The sequence below is a fragment of the Charadrius vociferus genome, unplaced genomic scaffold (genome assembly GCF_000708025.1).
Source record: "Charadrius vociferus isolate BGI_N301 unplaced genomic scaffold, ASM70802v2 scaffold423, whole genome shotgun sequence".
NCBI lineage: Eukaryota > Metazoa > Chordata > Aves > Charadriiformes > Charadriidae > Charadrius > Charadrius vociferus.
The window spans coordinates 2151957-2175544 of NW_009648149.1; the positions used below are offsets into that span (position 1 = coordinate 2151957).

At 49.2% G+C, this 23588-nt stretch overlaps 1 protein-coding gene across 1 annotated transcript in view; it reads right to left on the reverse strand.

The window, feature by feature from the left end:
* SGIP1 (SH3-domain GRB2-like (endophilin) interacting protein 1) overlaps positions 1-23363 on the reverse strand; it is a 61776-nt gene extending 38413 nt beyond the window's left edge. Inside the window, exons 1-2 of the mRNA XM_009884003.1 lie at positions 23354-23363; positions 2656-2719 (exon numbers count right to left, since the gene is read on the reverse strand). Of these exons, the coding sequence (XP_009882305.1) occupies positions 2656-2719; positions 23354-23363 (74 nt within the window). The remainder of the gene's footprint in view (positions 1-2655; positions 2720-23353) is intronic.
* Between the last annotated feature and the right edge of the window lie 225 nt (positions 23364-23588).

Genomic DNA, 23588 nt, shown 5'->3' on the forward strand with positions numbered 1-23588 from the left:
GCTCTTTCCGGGCGGAGGCGGTGGCTCGGGTTCCTCCTCGCACCCATCCCGCGGCCACAGCCCTACCCTGGGTGTGCGTCCTCTTCAGTAAAGAGTAAGTAAAGACAGTAAAAAAAAAAAAAAAATTGCGTTTACAGATTTTTCTTCTGCGAGAAGCACAGTCGCTTCGCTTTTGAAGGGATTTTGAAAATTGATGAGGCTCCTCAGGGATCCTAATCCCCGCCCGTTTATGGGATTTGGACCTCAGTCACAGCAAACAGCATGGCAGGCTCAGCGGCCGTATTTAAACGCTGTCTTAAGGACGCTAAGTTATTTAGTGAAGAGACAAATACGTTTATGAAAAACAGACAGGCTCCTCCACCTCCCACACGCTCCCAAGTTTTATGTGTTGCCAGAGATTTTGCCACAAATTAATGTCTGACTCAGGGCACCATCGAAACCCTGCAGGGAGCTGCTGCCCGTCCAGCTCTGGTTTAATGGAGAATAACACCTTTGAACTTCACTAATTCATATGCGTCTGCCTCCCATCTCTTATCGTGTGTTTAATCTCCTTGCACAAACGTCTCCAAAATTTTTTGGATGTAGCAGAGATCCCCTCTTCTTCCATATTTCATAGAATCACAGAATAATTTAGGTTGGAAGGGACCTTGAGGACCCTCCAGTGCCACCCCCTGCCCTGGGCAGGGACACCTCCCACCAGCCCAGGTTGCTCCAAGCCCTGTCCAACCTGGCCTTGAACACCTCCAGGGATGGGGCAGCCACAGCTTCTTGGGGCAACCTGCCCCAGGGGATCACCACCTGCACAGCAAAGGATTTCTTCCTAATATCTCATCTCAATCTCCCCTCTTTAAGCTTAAAGCCATTCCTCTTCATCCCATCACTCCCCTCCCTGATCCAGAGTCCCTCCCCAGCTCTCCTGGAGCCCCTATTTCCCTTAAGCACAGGGAATGTCACCTACTGCTCATCTCCCCAAAGCCCAGCCAGAAACAGCTGTGGAGACCCTCAGCTGATGGAGGGAGGGGGTGGCATGTCCTTCACCACCGCCCTGCAGCTCCAGCGCATCCCACATCTCCCCAGCAGCCAGGCAGCAGCTCTGGGGACCCCACACCGTAGTACCCACTGCCCAGGCCAGGGGCTGCAGTGGCCCAGTCATGGCAGGGGGGGACCAGAAGCTCTGTCTGAGCCCACCACCCCTCAACGCTCCTCCTGACCCCCATGCCAGCTACGATGAGGGGTTTGGAGAACGCTCAAAGCCATTTGGGGTGATGACCGCAATGCGACCCCGCGACGTGCTGATCACTGCTGTTTGCTAATTGCAGCATCTCCCCCAAAGTGGCCTTTCTGTGAGCTTGTTACCATCACAAACTCCCCAGGACTCGTTATCTCCGTGTGCCACCAGCTTCCCCACGTGCCACCAGCTTCCCCAGCCTCTGGGATGAGCAGGCTGCTGCAAGCAAGCGTGGAAGTCACAGTGCTGGCTAAAGGCAGGACCTAGACTTGGCTCCATTGATTTTCCATCAGCAGAAGCTGAGAAGCAGCCTGTTTCCTGCCCATCCTTCTGATAAATTATAAATGAAGCTGTACGCAGCTGGAGCAGGAGTTCCTGGCCGTCCCACACCTGGCGGGTGGATGGACAGCCACCATTCTTGGTGACAACCCCTCCTCTGCCCGCAGGACAACAGCTCGGTGCTGCACAGCCCTCTTGAGATACGCTCTGTGTTCCCTCATATTTTTGGACCCCCTTTTTGCAGTGGGCAAAGCCCCGCAAGGGCCGGTGGAGCCAGGCTTGCTGTGGCCCCAGGACCGTGGCCAGACCTCATAGCTGCAGTGATTGCCCCTTCGCACGGGAAACCTCACCCACTGCCGCCGAGATATGAAATAGCTCAGGAAAACAAATTTTTTAAAAAAAAAAAAAGAGAACTAGAAAAAAACTCATAGGGTTTTCGCTGTGCCAGACATGAATCACCTGGAGGATGCTGTAGGTGCAGGAGTGGGACACTGCTTTGGGACATCTAACCCCAAAACCCCATCAGTGCCACCCGAGAGCCCTCTGTGAGCTGGGCTCAGCGCCCCACCAGTGGTTCCGCACCCATGCACAGCATCCCCTGCCAGATGTGGTGAGAACCCCCACCAGATGTGGGCGGAAAAATCCCTGCCAGATGTTTTCCTGGGAAGCCAAGAAGGAGCATGCGCTCTGTGAGCCCCATGCACCTTTGCCGTCCTGATCCCCCCCGGCAACCGCGCGGTCCTTCGCTCCACGGCCGCCCTCCCTGCCCGCGCAGGCATCTGTTTAAATTGAATTTGCATCTAAAAGGATCTCAGCAGACGGGCAAATCGGTAGTTTGGGCAGAGATTAATCCACTGAAACTCTCAGAGGAGTAATTTTCTTCTGATCACCGCTAACTGTCACCGTCAATCGCAAACACGTGGACAACTGGCTTTATTATCTCTGCAGCGCCACTGAGAAAATACCTTAATTTGTTGGCCACCGGGTGTACAAGGGGAAACGGCTTAAATGTATTTGTTATTACAAGACTTGACCCAAGGATGACAAATGCCTGTGATTCACCGACTTCCTTCCTGTCCTGGCACACTGGCATCAACTTCTCCCCAGCATCATTACGCATTAATGCGGTTTACATCTCATCGACTTACGTGGAATCAGTATCCTTTTCTTTCTTGCGTATACCAAAGGCCTTCCTTGTACGTTTTTTCAATCCTGTGGACAGAAGGAATAGAAATAAGAATGCAATATTAACATTAGGCTTCAAATAAGTCCTCCAAAAGATTCCTTATTCCCTTGGTCAGCTGTAACTCATCAATAAGGATCAAAAAAAAAAAAAAGACAGACCCAAACCCAAGGAACTGCCAGCAGGACTTTGCAGGTAGTGTGTACATTTGCTTATGCCTTTTATTTGTTCGCTTAACTTGATCTCAGCATGTGTGACTACATGTTTCACAGTTAATATTTCTAAGCTTACTGTCTTAATTATACACCCCTTTGCTGTGTTGCACGTGGGTACTAATCCGCAGCGGGAAAACTCCACTTCGGTGTTAAAAAAAAAAAAAACAAAAAAACACACAGTTTAAACCCTGAGATTGGTTATCTTCTGTGCTGATTCTTGATCTGCACGGTGCTTAAAACCATGCCTGGTACCAACGATGCTGGAGCCGGCTGGGAAGCAGGATGCCCAGGGAGCCCCACAAGCCACCAACCCCACTGGGGCAGTGGCCACCACCACACCGCTTCTAAAAACAGATGGAGGAGAATAGGTTTCCACGAGTTTATCCCTCTTTTCCAGCCTAAGAGATATCCAGGAGAGGGTTTTTTAATAACCGCTTGCAGCAAGCACACCAAGGAAAGGATTTTGGAGCATTTCTAAACCCCCACGTTTCACTCGGCCAGCTGGTTTTCATGGAGATGGTTTTCTGCTGTGGTGGCCATCCAGCCCAACCGACGAGAACCGGCTGTGGCCGGAAGCTGCCGGATGCGCTTGTCACGCAATCACTGCCAGCGGCACAATAACAATTAATTTAGGTCACAGCATAATTTGGAGATCCTGATGGCCAAAGGACCCAAAACAAACCATGGACCTTGAGTCTAGAGCGGCTATTTCTGGCCTCTTCCTTTTGGAGCTCCTAGGAGGTTTTGCCCTGGTCTGCAAGTTACCCAAACATGACATGCCATGGGTCAGACCCAGCTGCGAGGTGCAGTGATGCTGTGGAGGGGTAAATGCAGCGGTTCACACCGATGCAACGAGCCCACCTGCGGCAAAAGGCCATGTCAAGCCTTCAGGAACCACAGGAGGTCCCTGCTTGGCAGCAGCTCCTTCCCCAAAACCTCCTGGAAAGTAGAGTTGAGCCATCATCCAACAAATAGGGACCATCACCAACCACAGCCCCAGGGCTGCTGGGGGGATGCAGGTCTGGCAGCGCCCCGCTGCCTCCTCACTGGATGCCCAGCCAGCTCGGCCAAGAAGCCACGGGCACCTTGTGCCGAGTCCAGCTGCGCGGCAAGGAGACCTTTAATTGACGGGAGAGGTAAGCGCGCTCATTAGGAGTCCCGTTAGCCACACGCCTGCCGGCACAGTGGTGTGACACGGCTTTCGAAGGTTCAAACGGCGCTCAGCAGCACGAATCGGGGTTGCCACAAGTGGGATACAGCTCAAGCAACATGCACTCTACCAGAAGCACAGAGCTCTGCTTGTGCTAAAACCCATCTTCTTAAAAAATATCATTTAGGATTCAACAAAAACCCTCAAGCTTCTACCTCGAATGATGTGCTGAAAGAGCCAAATCTCCCATAGCTCCCCCAAAATTGGCTCTGGACTCCCCAAGAACACATAAGTGCTCCTCCCCAGAGCTGTGTGCCCCAGCACAGTTCATTAGATTGATGGTTTTGGGGGAGACCAGGTTTCCTTGGTCTGCCTCTTGCTTTGAACATGCACTTAATTGAAATTATTTTCCATTTTCCCAGGAACATCCTAATCTGCTGGGCCTTGACTGAAACATGCAACAAGCACTATAAACACTAGATTTAAAATCATAAAAATCACAGAAGGGTTTGGGTTGTAAGAGACCTCTAAAGGACATCTCTTTCCAACCCCCCTGCCCTGGGCAGGGCCACCTCCCACCAGCCCAGGTTGCTCCAAGCCCCGTCCAACCTGGCCTTGAACACCTCCAGGGATGGGGCAGCCACAGCTTCTCGGGGCAACCTGCCCCAGGGGCTCACCACCTGCACAGGCAACAATTTCTTCCTCATATCTCATCTAAATCTCACCTCTTTCAGTTTAAAACCACTACCCCTTGTAATTTCTGCAGCACATCAAAACCCGCTGGATTTAAATATTACCAAAATACAAAGGGGTGCTTCAGGCTCTCGATTCCCCATGGCCAGGTGGGTTTTGGGCCAACACTAGGACCAAGCCAGCCAGGGTAGGACCAGGAGAGGTTCCAGCAGGTCTCCTTGGCATTGCTCATGGTGCTTTGGGTTGGACATTTCCCCCCTGTGAATTGGGAAACATAGGGACTGCTTGTGAAAATCACAACAAGTGCACTTCCCTCCTCTGCCCAAAGCAAGCATTACATGGTCAGGGATGAAGGAACCCCTTATGGGATCCTATAGACCCCAATCATATGGGATCCATATGCCCTCAGCTGCTAAGGGCACCACAAGCAACTGGGAGCGATGCTGAACCCCATGGGCTCATCCCGCAACCTTGCGTGGACAGCTTTTTTTTTTTTTACTAGATTTTGCCTTTCGGCTTTCCTACAGTTTCTTCAAGGCTCCAGCAAGTTATTAATAACTGGGGAAGACTTCCATTGATCTCACCCCCTAGAATAACTTCATCCTCCAAACTCAAAGTAGAACAGGGAGGGCCGACAACCCCAGAAACGAGTCGTTGTTTAGTCTTATCTGAAGAAGCACCCGATTTGGCTAAATTTTGCAATGAAGCCTTCTGCTCAGTTATATAATGGGCCCACCATCTGCTTAAAATGGTAATGATAGAGGGGGGGAAAGGGATATTTAGGAAAGGCAGAACAAAAATGAAAGCCTCCTTTGGAGATGGTTGTCGAGAGCCGGTGGGAGCAGGTCCCCTGCCAAACACCACTGCCCGCACCAGGGCCAGGCACTGGCTGCTGGTGACACCAGGTAGGTCCATGGTTTGGTGGGGGACAATGTGGCGATTTTACAGAACGGTTCTGCTTTTGGGTGGCTGCAGCTCAGGGGAACTCATGTCTCCCTTGACGCGGTCAACCCCCAGCCCAGAGAGCTGTTAAAAATTCCTCATCTGACAGTGCAGGGACAGAGCTGAGGGTTGTGCATGGAAGGGGACTGCACGTTCTGGTCCTCAAACCTCGTTTCAGATCGTTTTAGGAGCGGAAGCACTATGAAACCAGTCCCGGCAAAAGTCATCCTTATAAAAAAATCATAATAATTGTAAGACCTTGTCCGCAGAGGGAATGCTACATGGAAACACTACGAGTTCAGGGGAACCTCACAGGACAAGACAGATTTACTGCTGGAAGAGAAAAGGTGACAGTAAGTGGGAGAGAAAGCAGAGAAGAGGCAGCGAGGCGGCAGAAAGACGGTCACCAAAGAAGAAAATAGAGCTTATCCATGTAGGGCTTCAAAGGATAGCTCAGAGCAGGGAGGAGCCGAAATCACCACTCGGGTGATGCTCTCTGAAGCAGTACCTAACACGGAGATCAAATCCCACCTCTCCCCATCAAGGAGCACTGGGTAACAGATCCAAACCGCTCTCCGGTGAGAACACCCAGAGAGCTGCATGGCCTTGTGGTAGCAGTGCTGGGTGACACCAGCACGAAGGGCTGTATGCGTCACCGAAAAACACAGCTCACTCCTTTTAACTGTCCCCACTCTCTACCCAACACCTCCAGGGACACCTGGGCAGGACACCCAGCTTCTTCTCACCCCTCCAGACCCATCCTCTTGTAGATCTCTGGCTGGGGCTGGTCACCCACTTGCTGCTGAGCTGGGGACGGATTTCCTAAAGTCCCAAGGCACCCCACCTCACTGCACAGATTGTACGGGGCACACTGGGAACATGTCTCCTTTGACCCGTACTAACTCTGCCCAGCAGTGCCGTAGCCTTCAGCCATAGAATTCCCATCAACCACAGGGCTGCCAGAGGTGTCAAAACTGAGGATGAGGTCCCAGGCCACCGTAAGCACCAGAGTGACAAAGATGGGTGTGATGTGTAATGGCAGCACCAGAGGGGAAGGATTTAAACCCCTAGAGCCGTCCGAGCCCTCTCCCCATCCATTCGCCCCAGGGATTTCCTACCTTACTCGTAGGAGGAACATTAATGCTCTCAAGCATGTACCGTTAATAGTTATGCAAGTCCCTAACTACATTCCCAAAGCCTTCTCCCTCTTATCACATCCAAAACAGAAAGGAAGACCCACCTCGGCAGCCCACCCAGCACTGTGGGGCAGCACGGCTCCATTTTAAATCTGAGCTTAAAACTGTGCTTTGAGTTGCACAAAGGTCAGGACAAAGCTCGAGCTTCACTGCCAGTTTCGTAGCATCAGAGAAGGACAGGCATGAAACCTGCCTTCCCACAAACACCTACTGCGCTCTTCGCCGGTGGTGTAAAGATCAACAGCTGACTTCCCTCTGCACAGTTATTACATGGCCAAAGCAGAGGTGGCCTGTCCCCGGTCTCCAAAAGGGAAAGGCCATATATTACCTTCAACGGTGGTTTAGTTTATGCTCTTTGAATGGGCAGAGTAACACCAGTAAGAGCCCATCACATGCACAAGCTGGAGAAAACACCAGTGATGGCAGCACCAAACACCACACACACGCATCCTGCTCAAGGACCAGCAGGACATCCTTGGAGATTAGACTCAAATGTTTGTGGACAGATGTATTTGACATCTCTGCTGTCTCTTTCGGGAGGTTTTCCTCAACGAGCCTCACACACAACAGCCCAGAGCAGTAGAATCTTAGAATCATCTAGGTTGGAAGGGACCTTTAAGCTCATCGAGTCCAACCATCAACGTAACACTGTCAAGTCCACCACTAATCCATGTCCCTCAGCACCACATCTGCCCATCTTTTAAATACCTCCAGGGATGGTGACTCCACTGCTTCCCTGGGCAGCCTGTTCCGGTGCTTGACAACCCTTTCGGGGAAGAAATTCTTCCTAACATCCAATCTAAACCTCCCCTGGCGTGTGCCAATTCATGTGCTATTACCTCTGCAGCAGCAAGAATGCCTAAAAAGCACATCAACGGCCACAAAACCAACCTTGCCCATGGAGGCCAAACACAGGGAAAGCCTCCGGCCCCTCCAAGGTATGACAGCTTCACATGCTGCAATTAGTCCTCAAGCCAAATGGCTTCGAATGCTCTTACTCAAAGACTCACAGCAGCCACAAGCCAAGGCTGAACTACCCGTTGTGTGCCAGGGGTCTCACGTCAAACACAAACGGCTCTCTGAATCGGGGGGCATTATTCACCTCTTCTTTACTATTACCCTTTTTTACCCCTGGTGTACTTAACAATTGGCATCTGAGAAGTGTGAATCGGTATTTAACACTGTGGAGCTTTCTGAACTCTATTTTTGAAAACTGCTAGTACCTTATTTTCTATACTACAAACTTAATAACTCTAGAAGAAAAAATAAGCCTGTTCTCCCAACCCCGGTCCCTCACCCTCCGTCCCCATGCAGTGGAAGCAGCTTCTGCTTCTGGACCCCCCGAATACCGAGGTGGGGGTTCCCTGGAGGAAGAACTGCTCGCTGGGGAGGATGAGCCTCATAAAAGCAACACACCTCTCAAACAGGAGAAACGTCAGTGAGAATACCTTTGTCTTAAACACTATTTTGCAATGACTAAATGAAAAAAAAAAAAAATTGAAATTAGTTCTGCTTAGTCTGTGCGTGAAGATAAACGTTATCTATTGCCACGCCAGAAACTCAAGACCAAAGTATCAGCGGGGAGGGGTTGAGAAGGAAGAAACGGGAGAAATAGTGGGGAAATAAGTAATAATCAGTAGTAGGTTTGGGTTTTTCATTTGTTGTTTCATTTTTCATTTTGGTTGTGTGGATTGTTTTTGCACATAGCTGAGAGCTGATTCGAGCAACCTGCTTTCCCCACTGCACACAAACCTGCGCGCTTTTACTGAATTACTTCGCCGGATCCAAAGATGTGGAAACCTGCTGCTGCGTCATAGCCAAAGGACTTGGTATTTGGTGTTGGCTTGCTTTATTAAAGAAGTAATCATCTTCCCTTCGCTCAGCAAAACAAAACCAAAGCCAAGACAAAACTACTGAATTCTCCGAGTCGTACCCAGAGGCAAGAGTCAAATAGTAAATTAAAGTTTAAGAAGCGAGGGTGTAACCACATCAAGCCCCAACTAAATAACCCCAACAGCAGCGTCCCAAACGCTCTCTGTGGGTCAACCCAGAAATTTCCCCTGGTTTGACGCAGCAGCAGCCTGCACCTACCTGGGGCCCAGCTGCTGCACCGAGGGCGTATTTTACATGAAAACGGGCACGTTTGGCCCATTTAAAAAAAATAACAGACATTCCCAACTGCCACGGCTTCGGTAGCAGAGAAGTCACATCTCAGTAACTGCGCTGCTTCATTCCATGTTAGTTTTAGTTTTGCCCATCTTATACGTAATTAAATTAGCACACGTCTTCATAACATTTCAAATGCTTTACCTAAACCAACCTCTGCATTAAAGCTCACTGCCAGCCTTTCAGCAGGCTTAATAATGCGGCGAGGAACCGAGCCTTGATACAGACATTAATATTTTAACCGCCTTCATTTACAAGTCTAATTGCAGACATTACTCTGGAGAAGAGAGGATGGACCATCAGCAAGCGGCAGTCGGGCAGCGGTGGCACCATTCGTGTCGGCAGCCCCGAGGGAGCCCCTTCCGCAGCGACCCTGGCCAGGGGTTGGAACATAAGTCCTTCAGGAGACAAGGTCTTCTGCTGCTCCCTGCCGTGGTGGCCCTGGAGGCACCAGGCTCCAGCCACAAACCCATCACCATTGAAGGTCACCACAGGCAATCAATAACCTACCGTTGCCTCCACCGTTACCTGGTTTCTTTCTTAATTTAAATTGCTGCATCTCAGCTACCTCTGTAGAGCAAATTTTAGGAAAGATTCATTTTTCAGCCAGCAGCACTTGTTTTGCCCAGCCTCACGTCAGTCTCCGGCCCAGGCGAGGCTGTGGGCTTCACCAGACTCTGGGCACCACAAATACCTTTGTATTTGCTCTGCTGTGGTCCCCCTCTATTTTTTGCCTCCGCTTTTTGAGGGTATTTATTTCTGACATTAGCCTCCCATCCTCTGTGCAAAGTGAAATAAATAATGCATGCTGGGTCTTTTTACCACATGTCTGTCTTCTCAGTCAATAAATTACCATTCTTATCCCCTTGAGGAAATAATTTTAAAACCTCTCTCTATTTCAAGTTGACTGGCTGTTTACTTTTCCCCTCAATTCCCAAAGTTTCCTTTTCCTAGCAGGGCTAAATTACCCTATTTTAGACTTTCTGACAACACTCTCCAAGTCCCTGTCCCCAGTAAGCACTGTGGTTCACATGTGGTTCCTATGTGTCTGCTGGGACCATCCCCCTCAAGCACTTGGCTCCACCAACCAAGATGTCCCATCCTTCACAGCACGGGGACATCCTCCGGGACCACAGCTCCCAGGAAACACGCAATGAAGACACTCCTAGCAATTTAACCAAAAAAAGCATTTCTCACAGGTTAGCTCCTCTTGTATCAAAAAAACCAAAAAAAACAAAAAAAAAAAACAAAAAAAAGAAACCAATGGAGAACTTCTTTCTAAAGAGAATCATAGAATCATTTTGGTTGGAAAAGACTGTTAAGATCATTGAGTCCAACAGCAAAACTAACGCTGCGAAGTCCACCACTAAACCATGTCCCTAAGCGCCACGTCTACACATCTAGCATCCTGAGACCAGATCAGCGTATTTTGCGTCAAATCAGTGACACCACCACACATTCATATTTGGACAATGAAGGAGGATGCCATGGCAGCTTCTCAGGGAGCAGGAACAGCCCCCGGGCTTTAACAGCACAACGTACAGAAGCTTTTTGTCTCAAGCCCCACTGATGGAAACCACCACCCTCCGCTCGGGAAAGGGACCGCCACTGGACCCTTGGAGATGGGGCCAAGGGACAGCTGCGCTTCCCAGCAAGAACACAATGGGGTGCACATTTGACCTGTGAATGAGCCTTGGTTTCAAACGAGAAAGTATACCTAGAATTGAAGTTTTTTGATGACAATAATATTGATTGATGTTTGACTGGTGGGGGTCCAGAAACCAGCTGCTCCCCAGACCTAGTGCTCTCCCTGCACAAGCAAAATCTACGTGTTAACTAGTCAGGAAATTCATTTTTCAAAAAAAACTGCTGGAAAACCCCTTCAAAAAGGCCGGGGGGAGTCACCTGAGAGAGCTTACTTGCTTTGCTACCTCAAAATAAAGTCATTTTTAAAAACAAAGAGTCGATGTCCCTTCTGAAGAGGCGCAGTGCTGTATGCGCACCCAGCTCTGCTCAGCAGCCACATGATCTCACCGTACTTAATTTTTCATCCCAGTAAACCAATAGTTTCCAGTGCAAACTGTCACTAAACCACTATATTTAGCTTTGCCATGAGGGGGGGCGGGGCTAACAAAGCTAATGAGCTAGCCAGGCATTAAAGGTCCTTACTGTCTACCTATGTGAATTTACTCTACCCTGTTGCGCTTCCAAGTTATTGGAAAAAAAAAAAAAACTGGCTAGCAAAGTCCCACAGACACATATTACAACCTTCCACATGCTTACAACAGTTTCTCCCTGTCAGAAAATGAAAAAAAAAAAAAAAAAAAAAAGGGGGAAAAAGGGGAGGGTGCCCCCCCTGCCACTTCTGTTGCTCTCTGCTGGAGCAGAACACTGTTGGCTTCTTGCCTGTGGCTTTGGAAAGGAGATACTTGAAAACAAAAGCAAGCAACAACAGTTGTGGGGTTGGATTTTGTTGTGGGGTTTGGGTGTTTTTGCATTTTGTTGTGGTTTGTTTGTTTTGGTTTTTTTTAATAAAAATAAATGCTGAGAAGTTTGCTCCTTATCAGAAATTTCAGTTGGAAGACACTGAAGGACCAACAGTGTTTGAGAGCCTAAAACAAGATCACAAATAAGTCTGAATAAAAATAAAACATCACAAGTTATTGCTCTGGGATCATTTTCTCCTACTGTACGAGTGGTCACTTGCGGCTCAAGCTCCCAAGGCTGTTGACCCTTGTGAATAATGCTGTTTTGAGATGTGGTAGACACCACCATTCACTGGGGCGTCCAGCGATGGTGCTCTTGGTCACCACCCAGGACATCAAAAGTTTTGTACTAAAACCAAGCCCCACCATCAAGCAGGGACAGGCCAAAGAGGAGCAGAGAGGTGGCATCACACCTGGGCTTTGTCCTGCTTATCTGCTGTGCCCAACCCCAGTGCCCAACTCTTCTGGAGTGATCCCAGAGCCAGCACATGGCCGATGGGAGAGCAATGAGGGCAGCTGAAATGCTGGAGGAGCAGGAGATGGGCACCTGCAGGAGCTTCATTTATTCAGCACAGCACCAAAACCACATTGACAGTGGCTGCGTTGGGGTCCAAGCACCTACCCCGGGAATGAAAACGTGGTGATGGAGGGATCCGCACTCCAGTGTACAGAGGTAATACAAGATCCCATGGCCAATTCAGAAATACAGTCACATTTTCAACCATGAGGGTAATTAAGTCTCTGAACAGGTTGTGGTGAACTCTGCCTAAGGAGTTTTTGAATTAACATTCATCCCCTTTCTAAAAATACGTATCCTATTCCAGCTACTAGACATGAAGAAGAACTTCGCGAAAGCCTTGTGGCCAAGTGGCCACCTCTGGTTTTGTGGCTGGTGGCCCACATGTCCTGCCTGCCCTGGAGCAGCAGCCTCCGTGCCAGGCTCTGCTCCTGCCCTGGAGCAGCGAGCATCCACCCCCGCGTATCCAGAGGGGTTTGGGATCCCAGGACCTTCACATCTTTCCCACTCCCTTTGGGTCTGCACCGTTTTCCCTTTGCAAACCACCCAAATATTCGTCGCAGCAGTGGGAGTCAGGAGTTCAAAGGGCTGGGGAATGGCATGCACTCGTTATGGTGAGGGAACGCACAACGGCTTATTTAAGTGTACCTGAGATTAAACTGATGTCTGGCCTTAGACTGACCCCTTTGCTTTGTATGCACAATTCAGTTCCGATAACCTGTGCCCGCAGCGCAGGGCGATACCCCAGCCTTTAACTGCAGCCCCAGCATGTGGGAAGACACCCTGAGCCATGGAAATATAAATATATTCCATATATATCCCATGTAAGTATAGGTCGAGGCTCTCCCCGCGGCAAGACCCATCGCAACAATCACTACCACTGCATCTGGGCGCAGCAAGGAGCTCAGACCTTTCCATCTCACCGCAGGGATGCTCGGGGAGACCGGTACCCAGTGCTCTACCCATACGGTGGGACTGCCCAGCTCAGAGCCAGTCCCAAAACAAAGCTCGGGGACCAGGCCAGAGTCTGTCCTTAAAATAAGAGGCAGCATCATCAGGACACATCGCAACACACGGGACATCAATTCATTCTTTTTCTACAATGGAGTTGATCATTGAAGGACTTGCATTAATTTGCATCAGAAGGATGCAAATTGGGGCTCACAGGTTATTCACCAACCTCAGTAATGCAGCTCACCGCCTGATTTCCGCAGAGATTAGATAATTTTATTTTTTTTTTAATCCCAACTTTCAGAGACCCAGGGTGTGCAACAACCGAGGGACGCAGGACACCAACGTCTCCACCAATATTGTCAATAAATTAAATCTGGATACAGTTGTGGCTTTCATTCACGGCTGGCACATGCACAAAAACACCAGATGCAATTCTAAAGGTTGCTGTGCTATTTAACAAGTTGTCCAGGACAGGCTCTCCCTCCCAAACGACACTCAGATGTCTATTTTTAGGGGGTTTGGGGTTTTTGGTTTATAAGGAACAGGAGACGACGGTGCTCCCAGACACCTCTGCTGGCCCCGGGGTGGCTGCAAGAGGGCACTGGGCTTGTTGGTGGGGCAGCTCCCTGCACACATATCCCCCATGCTCATATTCCACGACCACCCTCCCCTCCCCCCAAAAAAAAAAAAAAAATAATAATCATCCCATTGCAAACCTCTCCTTTTCTTCACAAGGCTTTGCTGTTACGTCTGCTCCTCGGCTGGAGCCATGGCCGACAGCGGGTCCCATCTCACAGCCCTTGTTTAAGAGGCATCTCCTTAAAACCCATCCCCTCCACGCGCACCACAGACTCCCAGCAACTATTTTGACCATTTTCTATGAAAAACGCACCAATTTCACACTCATGCTGTTTATACAGAACACGAGGACCTATTAATCCCACCAGAAGCCTTGCCTAGGCGTGATGCTAAGAAACGGCCTTCCATCACCCCACGACTTCGCCCTCACGGCCACCCCGCTGCAGCCGACATCTGTGTGACCCTCCACAAACTCCCAATGTCCCAAGCAGAGAAGAGGACACCCAGGCTAGCGGAGCAGGTTTGCCACCTGCATGACAAGGGAGCCACTTCCTTGGGGACATGGTACAACTCCGGGCGAGCTGCCAGGCAAAAGCATCACTTGCTCTGAATTTAGTCATTTAAAAAAATAAATAAATAAGAAAATTGCAATATTTACATTTGCATATGATGAAGATTTACACCCAAAATAAAAGGTGACAAGACACGTCTTTCCAGTTCCTCTAACCATCCTGTTCCTCCCACGGTCTGCCGTCAAACGAACACCTTGATTTTAAAGCAGTGATTAACCGTGGCAGTAGCGTAACTAAAAATAAGAGCAGGAGACCTGACCCGAGGAAAGGCTTCATTTCCAGGCAGTGTTTAACAAAACCGATGGAGCTTCTTCCACCCATCTGTCTCCCCCGCAGAGGAACCGCGTGGTGTGAAGGAGCTCCAGGTCCCCAGGTGAGAGGACACAGGTGAACATGAAGATAAATGACCTTATTAATAACAACTTCCACACGCTTCTTCTCCACTAACACCAAAAACAGGACAAACCCCTACAAAACTCCAATAAACCATCTTAAAAACTAAGTCCGCCTTTGACATGTGGAAGGGCACCTTATGAGCGACCTAAAGGTGCCCCAGATTAACTCATTATCAGGCATATTTACCAAAGCCACCAGCTCCAAGCAAACCCCGCCAGTAACGTGGTGGCTACAGCACCATTTTCAGCAGCGTCGCATCTATTAACTTATTTGCTGACAGCAAAATACTGGGGGGAAGATCGTTTTTATTTTTAATCGTGCTGCTCCCAGCAATAGCGAATTCAAAAAATAGCCCCTCAGGAAGGACGCAGAGGTGGGTCTGCATCCATCCACGGGCCACCCAGACCTTGGTCACAGGGAGGTGGTTCAGGGAAGGTTTTGATAGGTTTGGGTTTTGTTTGGGTTTTTTTTGTTTGTGGTTTTTTTTTTTTACTGTCTCATAACACCCAAGTTTATTTTCGTTTTCAGCTGATACAAAAGCTTCTAGTTAAGCCATCGAAAAATGCATCCAGGCTGATGCTTTAGCCATGAGCTTATTCTTGAAGCTGGTGGTACCTGCAATACCAGCGGGGCACGGGATACAGCCCCCCGGGCCGTAGGCGCGATGCTGGGAGGTATTGTAAGGGAAGCACAAAGTAACCAAATGCCCACCGATGCGCATGCATGCGCTTAAAAGCCTGCTATCTATTAATTATTAATTAGCTCTAACAACAAGGTGTATCTTTAATGATTTCTATGGATCCGACTTTAGAAAACCAATATATTTGTGAGGCTGTGCGAATTCCACTTGCGGCCTGAGCCGGGCGATGGAGGGCAGGCAGCGAATCCCGCCTGCAGCATCCCCGCTCCGCCCGGCCTCCTCGCCTCAACCTATCCCAAACCTCCCCGCGAGATTATTTCCACACATCCCACACACAAGGACATTAATCTCGAGTTGATGATGTTTTACATTCCCTGAAACACGTAGGTGGAGGATTTTAAGAGATATATTTTTTTCCTCAATAACTCTACTTATAGAAAAAAAAAAAAAACAACAAACAAAACACGCAAAAAAGAAAGGCATTATTTCATTGAATCACAGAATGGTTTAGGTTGGAAAGGACCTTGAAGATCATCCAGTTCCAACCCCCCTGCCATAGGCAGGGCCAAACACAAAGCAAAAGTTATTAAAAATAAATATTAGCAAGTAAACAATGGTCAGAGCACATTGGTTCTCAGTCAAAATAACAGTAGTTATGTGGCATGGCCAATTCTATTTATCAAATACTGCAAGAAAACACGGAGTCATAGAATCACAGAACGGTTAGAGTTGGAAGGGACCTTAAAGACCAGCTAGTTCCCACGCACTCGCCCTGGGCCGGGACACCTCCCACCAGCCCAGGTTGCTCCAAGCCCCGTCCAACCTGGCCTTGAACACCTCCAGGGATGGGGCAGCCACAGCTTCTCGGGGCAACCTGCCCCAGGGGCTCACCACCCGCATAGCAAAAAACTTCTTCCTAATGGTTAATCTAAACCTGCCCTCTTCCAGTTTATAGCCATTCCCCCTCGTCCTGTCACTCCAGCCCCCAGTAAAAAGTCCCTCCCCAGCTCTCCTGGAGCCCCTTTAGGCACTGGAAGGCCGCAATAAGATCTCCCTGGAGCCTTCTCTTCTCCAGGCTGAACAGTTCCAACAGTGGAAAGACAGACATGCCAAAGTCGGGTATTTTTCCAAGGCTGGGATGCATAAGGAACGGCTCCCAGCTAATATGGGCTGCAAAGTATGGTTTTCCAGTCCTGGTACCGCACCGGTTTCAAACAATTCCTGATTGATGAAGCGCTCAACCTGAGCCAGCAATGTGCAATCACAGCCCAGAAGGCCAACCATATCCTGGGCTGCATCAACAGCGTGGCCAGCAGGGTGAGCGAGGTGGTTCTTCCCCTCTACTGTACTCCGGTGGGACCGCACCTGGGTACTGCCTCCAGCTCTGGAGGCCCCAACATAGGAAAGATATGGACCTGTTGGAGTGGGGCCAGAGGAGGCCCCGGAGATGCTGGGAGGGCTGGAGCCCCTCTGCTGGGAGGACAGGCTGGGAGAGTTGGGGGGGTTCAGCCTGGAGAAGAGAAGGCCAAAAAGGGGAGACCTCAGAGCCCTTTCCAGTGCCTAAAGGGGCTCCAGGAGAGCTGGGGAGGGACTCTTGACAAGGGCATGGAGTGATGGGACAAGGGGGAATGGCTTCAAACTGGAAGAGGGGAGATTGAGATGAGATATGAGGAAGAAGTTCTTTTCTGTGCGGGTGGTGAGCCCCTGGGGCAGGTTGCCCCGAGAAGCTGTGGCTGCCCCATCCCTGGAGGTGTTCAAGGCCAGGTTGGACGGGGCTTGGAGCAACCTGGGCTGGTGGGAGGTGTCCCTGCCCATGGCAGGGGGGTTGGAACTGGATGATCTTCAAGGTCCTTTCCAACCTAAACCATTCTATGATTATCAGCACTAATCCCATGTAAATATGGACGTAGTAGGGAATTTTTCCTCCGTGCTGAAGCCCACTGGTGTGCAGTGGAGGAGACGGGGGTTTGTAGGGCAAGGTAGGAGCTCTGTGCCTGTTCCCAAAGGACAGCCCTGAAATCCCATGCCTCCTCCCAGGAAAGCTCACACACCCTGGGCAGACGTGCTGGCACCGGCAGCTGGCTGGTGAGCATCTACGAAGTTAAAAAAAAATACCCAAAACTAAACTGAAAATTATAATAAATCGTTCTGTGAGGCTGTAAGTGCAGAAAAGTCCCGTAGCTGTAACCCCTGCAAGCCTTACGCCTCTTTCACTCACACAGATAAAGCAAAAAACCTTCAAAAGCCCCCAGAAACATCAGCCTGCAACTGAACTTCTATTAAAAACAAAGAGCCGAGGCTGTTCGATAGCTGACGAGGCAAACAGGGCTGTACCACATACGACTGCGTGTGAACCACCCGCACCGCTAACAAACCATCAGCCAGGTCTTCGCCTTCTTCCTACCGAACCTGCAGAAACTCAAATACACTGTCTTCTTGAAGTAAAACAAACAAACCAGAAAAAAAAAAGGCTATATTGGACCAGCACAGAAAGTGGGAATGCCACCACACATAAGCTTCGCCTACAATCCAAGCGGGGAAGCAGTCAGCATCGCAACCCCATCGACTTTCCAGAGACAGACGGATCTTCAGCGGCTTTGAAAGTCTCTCCAAGTAGCTAGACCAAGTTTTGGACATCTGAATAGTTTAAGGTTGCTGGTTTGGGGAGGAGATCTGCCTTCTCCCTCCTCACTCTCCCCTCTCAGATCCCGGCAGTGGGATCCCAGGCACAAGTGCTGGATAAATCACATTTTATACTACCGACAGCTTCACGGCCCCAACACCAGCACTTAGGAAAGGGTATTTCCACACACAACCATGTTTTTCCACCTTCAGCTGCTTAAGATCGTGTGGTGAAGGTTCAAGAAGAACAGAAAACTGATTTAACCTGTATTTTTTTTTCTACAGTGCCTTCAAAATTTGAATAAGGCCAATGAATCATGCAGAAAGTGTCTGCCTTGGAAGAGAAACCCAAATTGCTGCATTCGGGCACCCAATGCCAATGTTCGAGATGCACAAGGGCTCACTTTAAACTGGGGCTGACTCCAAGGAGGCATTCTGCAGACCTGCATCATGTGGCGTTGTTGGGTTTTGCCAGATTTTCTATCCTTTCTATCCCCCAAAAAAACGCCATGTTTGAGTTTTGCTTCAGCCACTACATCCCATCAATCCCTTTAGGTGGGAGGCAAACAGCCGCTTTTGCTGCCTCGCTCATATTTTGGTCTAAATCCTCAGTGCCACCGCTTTGGCACCACACAGATTTTAACTGGCAAGCGCCACCAGCCCCAATCCAAAGCATTTCCCAAATTCCCAGGGTTTGCATGGGGCCTTTCACTTGGTGTTTGTTGGGTTTGAGCTAGAACCATTTATCTCTTCCCTCCCTTAGCACAGAGAAACACTGCCGGGGGACTAGAGCTGGAAAAAACCAAACCAGCTCAGTGGGAAGAGTTTGGACACTGGCAAAAAGGGATATTTTTATTTTTTTTTCCCCTCCCCATAGACTGGAGGTTGCTACTGCGACCTATTCAGCTTCCTGACCTCGGGACTGCTGAATAAATTCATTCAAAGTTGACGGGGATGCTCCTCGGGTCCAGTTTGGCCAGCCCAGATCCAGCCAGAAGCCCACGAGACGTCGCTGGAAGCACCACGATGCAGCGTGGGAGCGTGTCACTGTCCCCTGAGCAGCTCTGGGCTGGACACACTAACCACATCCTGATTTTGAACCCCATGAAAATGAGAGCTAGAGAAGTCCTTGCCATTTCTGCTGCAACCACCTCCCTTCCCGAACCCCCATTTGGCTGGAGATGCTCCTGCAAGCCAAAGCCCTGAGCCTCTTCGCAAGCCCAAGTTCCAACAATGTATTGGAAAATACAGGTCTGAATTTGGTGTTATGGTCCTTGCATATTTTCCGGCATGGTTTTGCCATCCATGCCTGAATTTATCTCGATTGCCTCAAACCTACAATTGGCTTTCTCCAATAAAAACAAAATGTTTCTAGCAGGTTGTTTCCTTGCCGAGTGATGGGGTCAACACTAAGCACATTTAGATACACCATTTACTGAGACGAGACCACCTAAAGTGTATTGAAGCTAATTTTCTTGTTTAATCAAGAAAAAGGCTTTTTTATATGCTGTTATGTGCCTCTGGTCCCGGTACTGCCTGTTCAGCATGATGAAAACATGGAGAGACCCACTGCTAAAAGATGACGCAAGGAAGTTTTTGCCATTTTGGATGCAACCAGTCATCCATGGAAGTTCCCAGAGTGACCAAACTCCCCAGAAACAGGTGCAAAAAAAGCCTGGAGAAGAGAGTTAAAGACATTTCCACTCTGGGAAAGCTTCTCCCCAGCAAATGCCTGGTTCAGGCTCTGGAAAAATGCAGGTACCACCTCCCATGACGTTCTCTAATGTAACCACAGCTGCTCCCATCAGCCACACGGTCGTCTAATCTTTGCGAACATCACAGAGCTTCCAGCTCGAGTGCCACCTTGCAGCAGTGATTTCAAAACCTAATTAAGCTGGATAAAATACCTTCAGTACATCGGAGATGCAACAGATGGATTAAAAAAAAAGGAGATAAACTTGTTCTCGTGCATGGATGTTTACCTTAACGACGTGCCCAGTGCATTTCCAAGTACCGGGAGTTATTTTTACAATCAAAGGGAACATCTAAACACCTCTCATATCTACTGCCACACATGCAGACACTTTCCCAGCATATGGTGGGACTTTTCCAGCAGCTCTTTGGGTCCCAGATCTAGTGCTGACACGCAATAGAGTTTTGCTGCAGGTTAATTTTGTTCAGTTCAAAGCCAGGGAGTTTTGGTCTCCAGCCCCGACACCTACTTTCCACCTGCGGGAGCGAGGTCAAGCACAGCAAAACCATCCCCAACACGGACTGTGAGCAACCGCAACACTTGTGCCCACCGCACCCCACCGTGCTATGGCACCAAAGAACCATCTGCTTCTGGTGGTTGAGACACCGTGTGGCATGTGTTCTGTCCTCCTCCCAGCAAGGACCGGTTTCTTGAGACAGTGTCCACACTTTTATTTTTTTAGATATCATTGTGATTTTTAAGCATACAGTGAAAAACAGGCACTTTTTCCTCCCCATCTACCGTGAGAACGAGAAAATACTCCATATTGGGTTCAGCACAAACTAGTACAAATTGCGTGTCCTCCACCACTCCCAAGGAGCCAAATACTCTTGTTCCTGCAGAAGAGGATCCAAAACCATCAACCGAGACAGGTCCATCCCACCGGACAGCCCCATGCTCCGCACCCCGGGGGTGCTGGGGCTGCACCGGGGGCACCGGCACATGGCGGGTGGGCACAGCCCCGCTCCTCCCCGAGCTCCAGCCTCAGCTTCCAGCACAGCATCCAACATTTTGGTGACACAAGTCGTTTAAATAATTACAATACTAACAAAAAAGCCTTTAGCAGGTTTACTGCAGTGAACTATAGCTTTTTCGCACAGGTTTAAAAGTTTCAGATCAAATTAAGCTTAGCACATTTGAAAGCGTTCTTATATTAAAACGAAGCGTCTCTGCAAGGTGCCAATGTTTCGGCAGGATATTGGTCACAAAAGTTTCACTATTCCACGTAGAGAGCCAGTTTCCAACGGTTTAAAAATTCCTCAAAAGCAGCAATTATTTCTTCTAATGCTATTTTCTCACTTCCATTCTTGGTTCCCGCATGCACTAGCTAGCTGGGGAACAACACGTTAAGTAGTTTAATAAGTCACAGATAATGGAGAAACTTTTTGTGGCTAGTTTCTGTTATTATTATTATTAGTAGTAGTATTATAATATTTTTTTTTTTTTAATACCAGACTGGTTCAGGAAAGGCAATTCGACCTACTCCAGAGGCGGAGGAGCCCCAGCCCTGGCCAACCTCCCTGCCGGCACCCACTTGCCTTGGGCCAGCATGGCCGAGGCTCCCACACAACGCCTCACCCCGGGCATTTCACCAAGCAAGGCAAAAATCCTCAAGGAATTAACCAAACCAAAAAACAAACCATAGAATCATCAAATGGGTTGGGTTGGAAGGGACCTTGAAGATCATCCAGTTCCAACCCCCCTGCCCTGGGCAGGAACACCTCCTACCAGCCCAGGTTGCCCAAGGCCACCTCCAGCCTGGCCTTGAACACCTCCAGGGATGGGGCCTCAACAACCTCTCTGGGCAACCTGTGCCAGTGCCTCACCACCCTCACAGGGAAAAACTTCTTCCTAATGTTTAATCTAAACCTGCCCTCTTCCAGTTTATAGCCATTCCCCCTCGTCCCATCACTCCATGCCCTTGTCAAGAGTCCCTCCCCAGCTCTCCTGGAGCCCCTTTAGGCACTGGAAGGGGCTCTGAGGTCTCCCTTTTTCGCCTTCTCTTCTCCAGGCTGAACCCCCCCAAGTCTCCCAGCCTGTCCTCCCAGCAGAGGGGCTCCAGCCCTCGGATCAAACCAACTCCAAACAAGCAAAAAAACCCAACCGCCTTCCCCCCACCCAGCCTGAAAACCAGTTAAATAACCCAAACTGAGAATTTCACTGTCCAACTTCAATTTATCTACGCTAATTCCTCCACAAATGTGGGCACTTTTGAGAGAAACCATGTCGTTAATGACATCTTCTCTAAAATCACCCTGTTTTGCCCAGGTTCTGTGCCTGGTTCCCAGTGTGTCATGTACGTAAGCACGCTAGGATGAGTTTGATGGCACGGCCTAAAATTACATCTCTTTTGCTTCAGACTTTATCAGCAATATTAGAGAAGACACTGAAGGCATTTCCTCATATCAAAGGACGACGACACTCATTCCCTTAACACCAACGAACAAAAAAAAGAAAACCCAGCAAGCAGCGATTCACACATGGACATTTCAGCACCCGAATTTCCAAGGTTAGGCAAATATTTTAAGTTCATACAAGACATCTCGGTTACACGGAGCCCGACGCCTTTCTAGGTTAATTTGGACAGGGCGGCAGACCGGGATTTACAGGGAAACACCGAGAGGCAGCCCAATTTCTGCCTGTCATCTCGGGGAAGGCCGGGCAGCTGCCTGGTTAGCATGCCGGCAGCGCCGCGAGCCCGGCGCTGGATGCGGCTCCGCGCAGCCCTGCCGAGGTGGGCACTTCTGCCTCGGCCACAGGGCCTTACCAAAAATAAAAAAAATAAAAAATAAAAAAAGTCAACAGAATATTTTGATCTTGTTGGCTCTGAAGTATCTATTCTGCTAAAAGAATCTAAAAAAAAAAAATTAAAATAGAAATTTAATAGCCTTCCTTTCCCTGCAGATTACTCCAGAAGGCATTTAAAAAAAAAAAAAGGAAAAAAAAGCTTTACATATGGCTGAGACAAACAACATAGGTTAAAATTTCTTTAAGAAATGCCCAGGGGCTTTTCCCACACATGATCAGACGCACAGTCTCACAACGCTGCCTGGAGAATCTTGTGCCCGGAGCCCATATTTCCTTCTCATTTCCTTTTTTATTCCAATAAGCCTCAACCCAACATCCCCCCCCTGCCCCCCCTCCTTCCTCCTCCTCTCCAGCGCCTGCATCTTCAAACCAGCGACACTACATGGTAAAAATTACCTTAAATTCAAATATTCTTATTTCCCACTGAAAAGATGCTCATCCATAGAGCTACGCTGTAAAACCACAGCATCCCATCTGTCACGGACAGGCTTCACAGCCCCCGGTCTGCGCGTACAGATAACGCTTAAACTCATCCTCTGTCCATCATGGCAGGCTGGGAAAGTGGGTTTCCAAAGCGGAGGATAAAATAACGCTTAAAGGACCTTAATGCCAACCGACCCATCTCCTTTCTCCCTGCCCAGGCTGCCGCCTCGCCAGCCAGAGGGACCGGCGGCTCCGCCGCTTAACCGGGCGTCTGCATCCCCCAAACTGCCTACACAGGGCTGGGGATGGAATTGCAAATAATCCGATGGGATGGATATTATATCAGCATCCGGCAGCTCGCTGGCAGCAGGCAGGGTGCTTCAGTCCGATTGGGATTAGGGAGAATTTTATTATTATTATTATTTAAAAAAAAAAAAAAAAAAAAAAGGAAAAGGATTCACACGCACAGGTTCAGTGCGTCCTCCTTCCTCCGCCGTCGCTTTTAAAAAAACTCCAGCCATCCCCAAAGACATGCTCAGATCATCACCTACCTTCCATCATGGTGGCAGAATTGCATTCCTCAATTTCCAAGGAGCCTGAAAAAAAATACAGGAGAATACGAGCCTGGTTACCAGCTGCTTAACGCAAGCCCTCAAAACGCCTCCGATCCCCGGCTGGCTTAGCTGCCAGAATAACAAGCAGGAAAGGAGGAGGGAAAAAAAAAAAAAAAAAAAAGAAAAAAAAAAAAAAAAGGCTGGGGCTCGGGGGAGGCCCACGAGGCCGGCG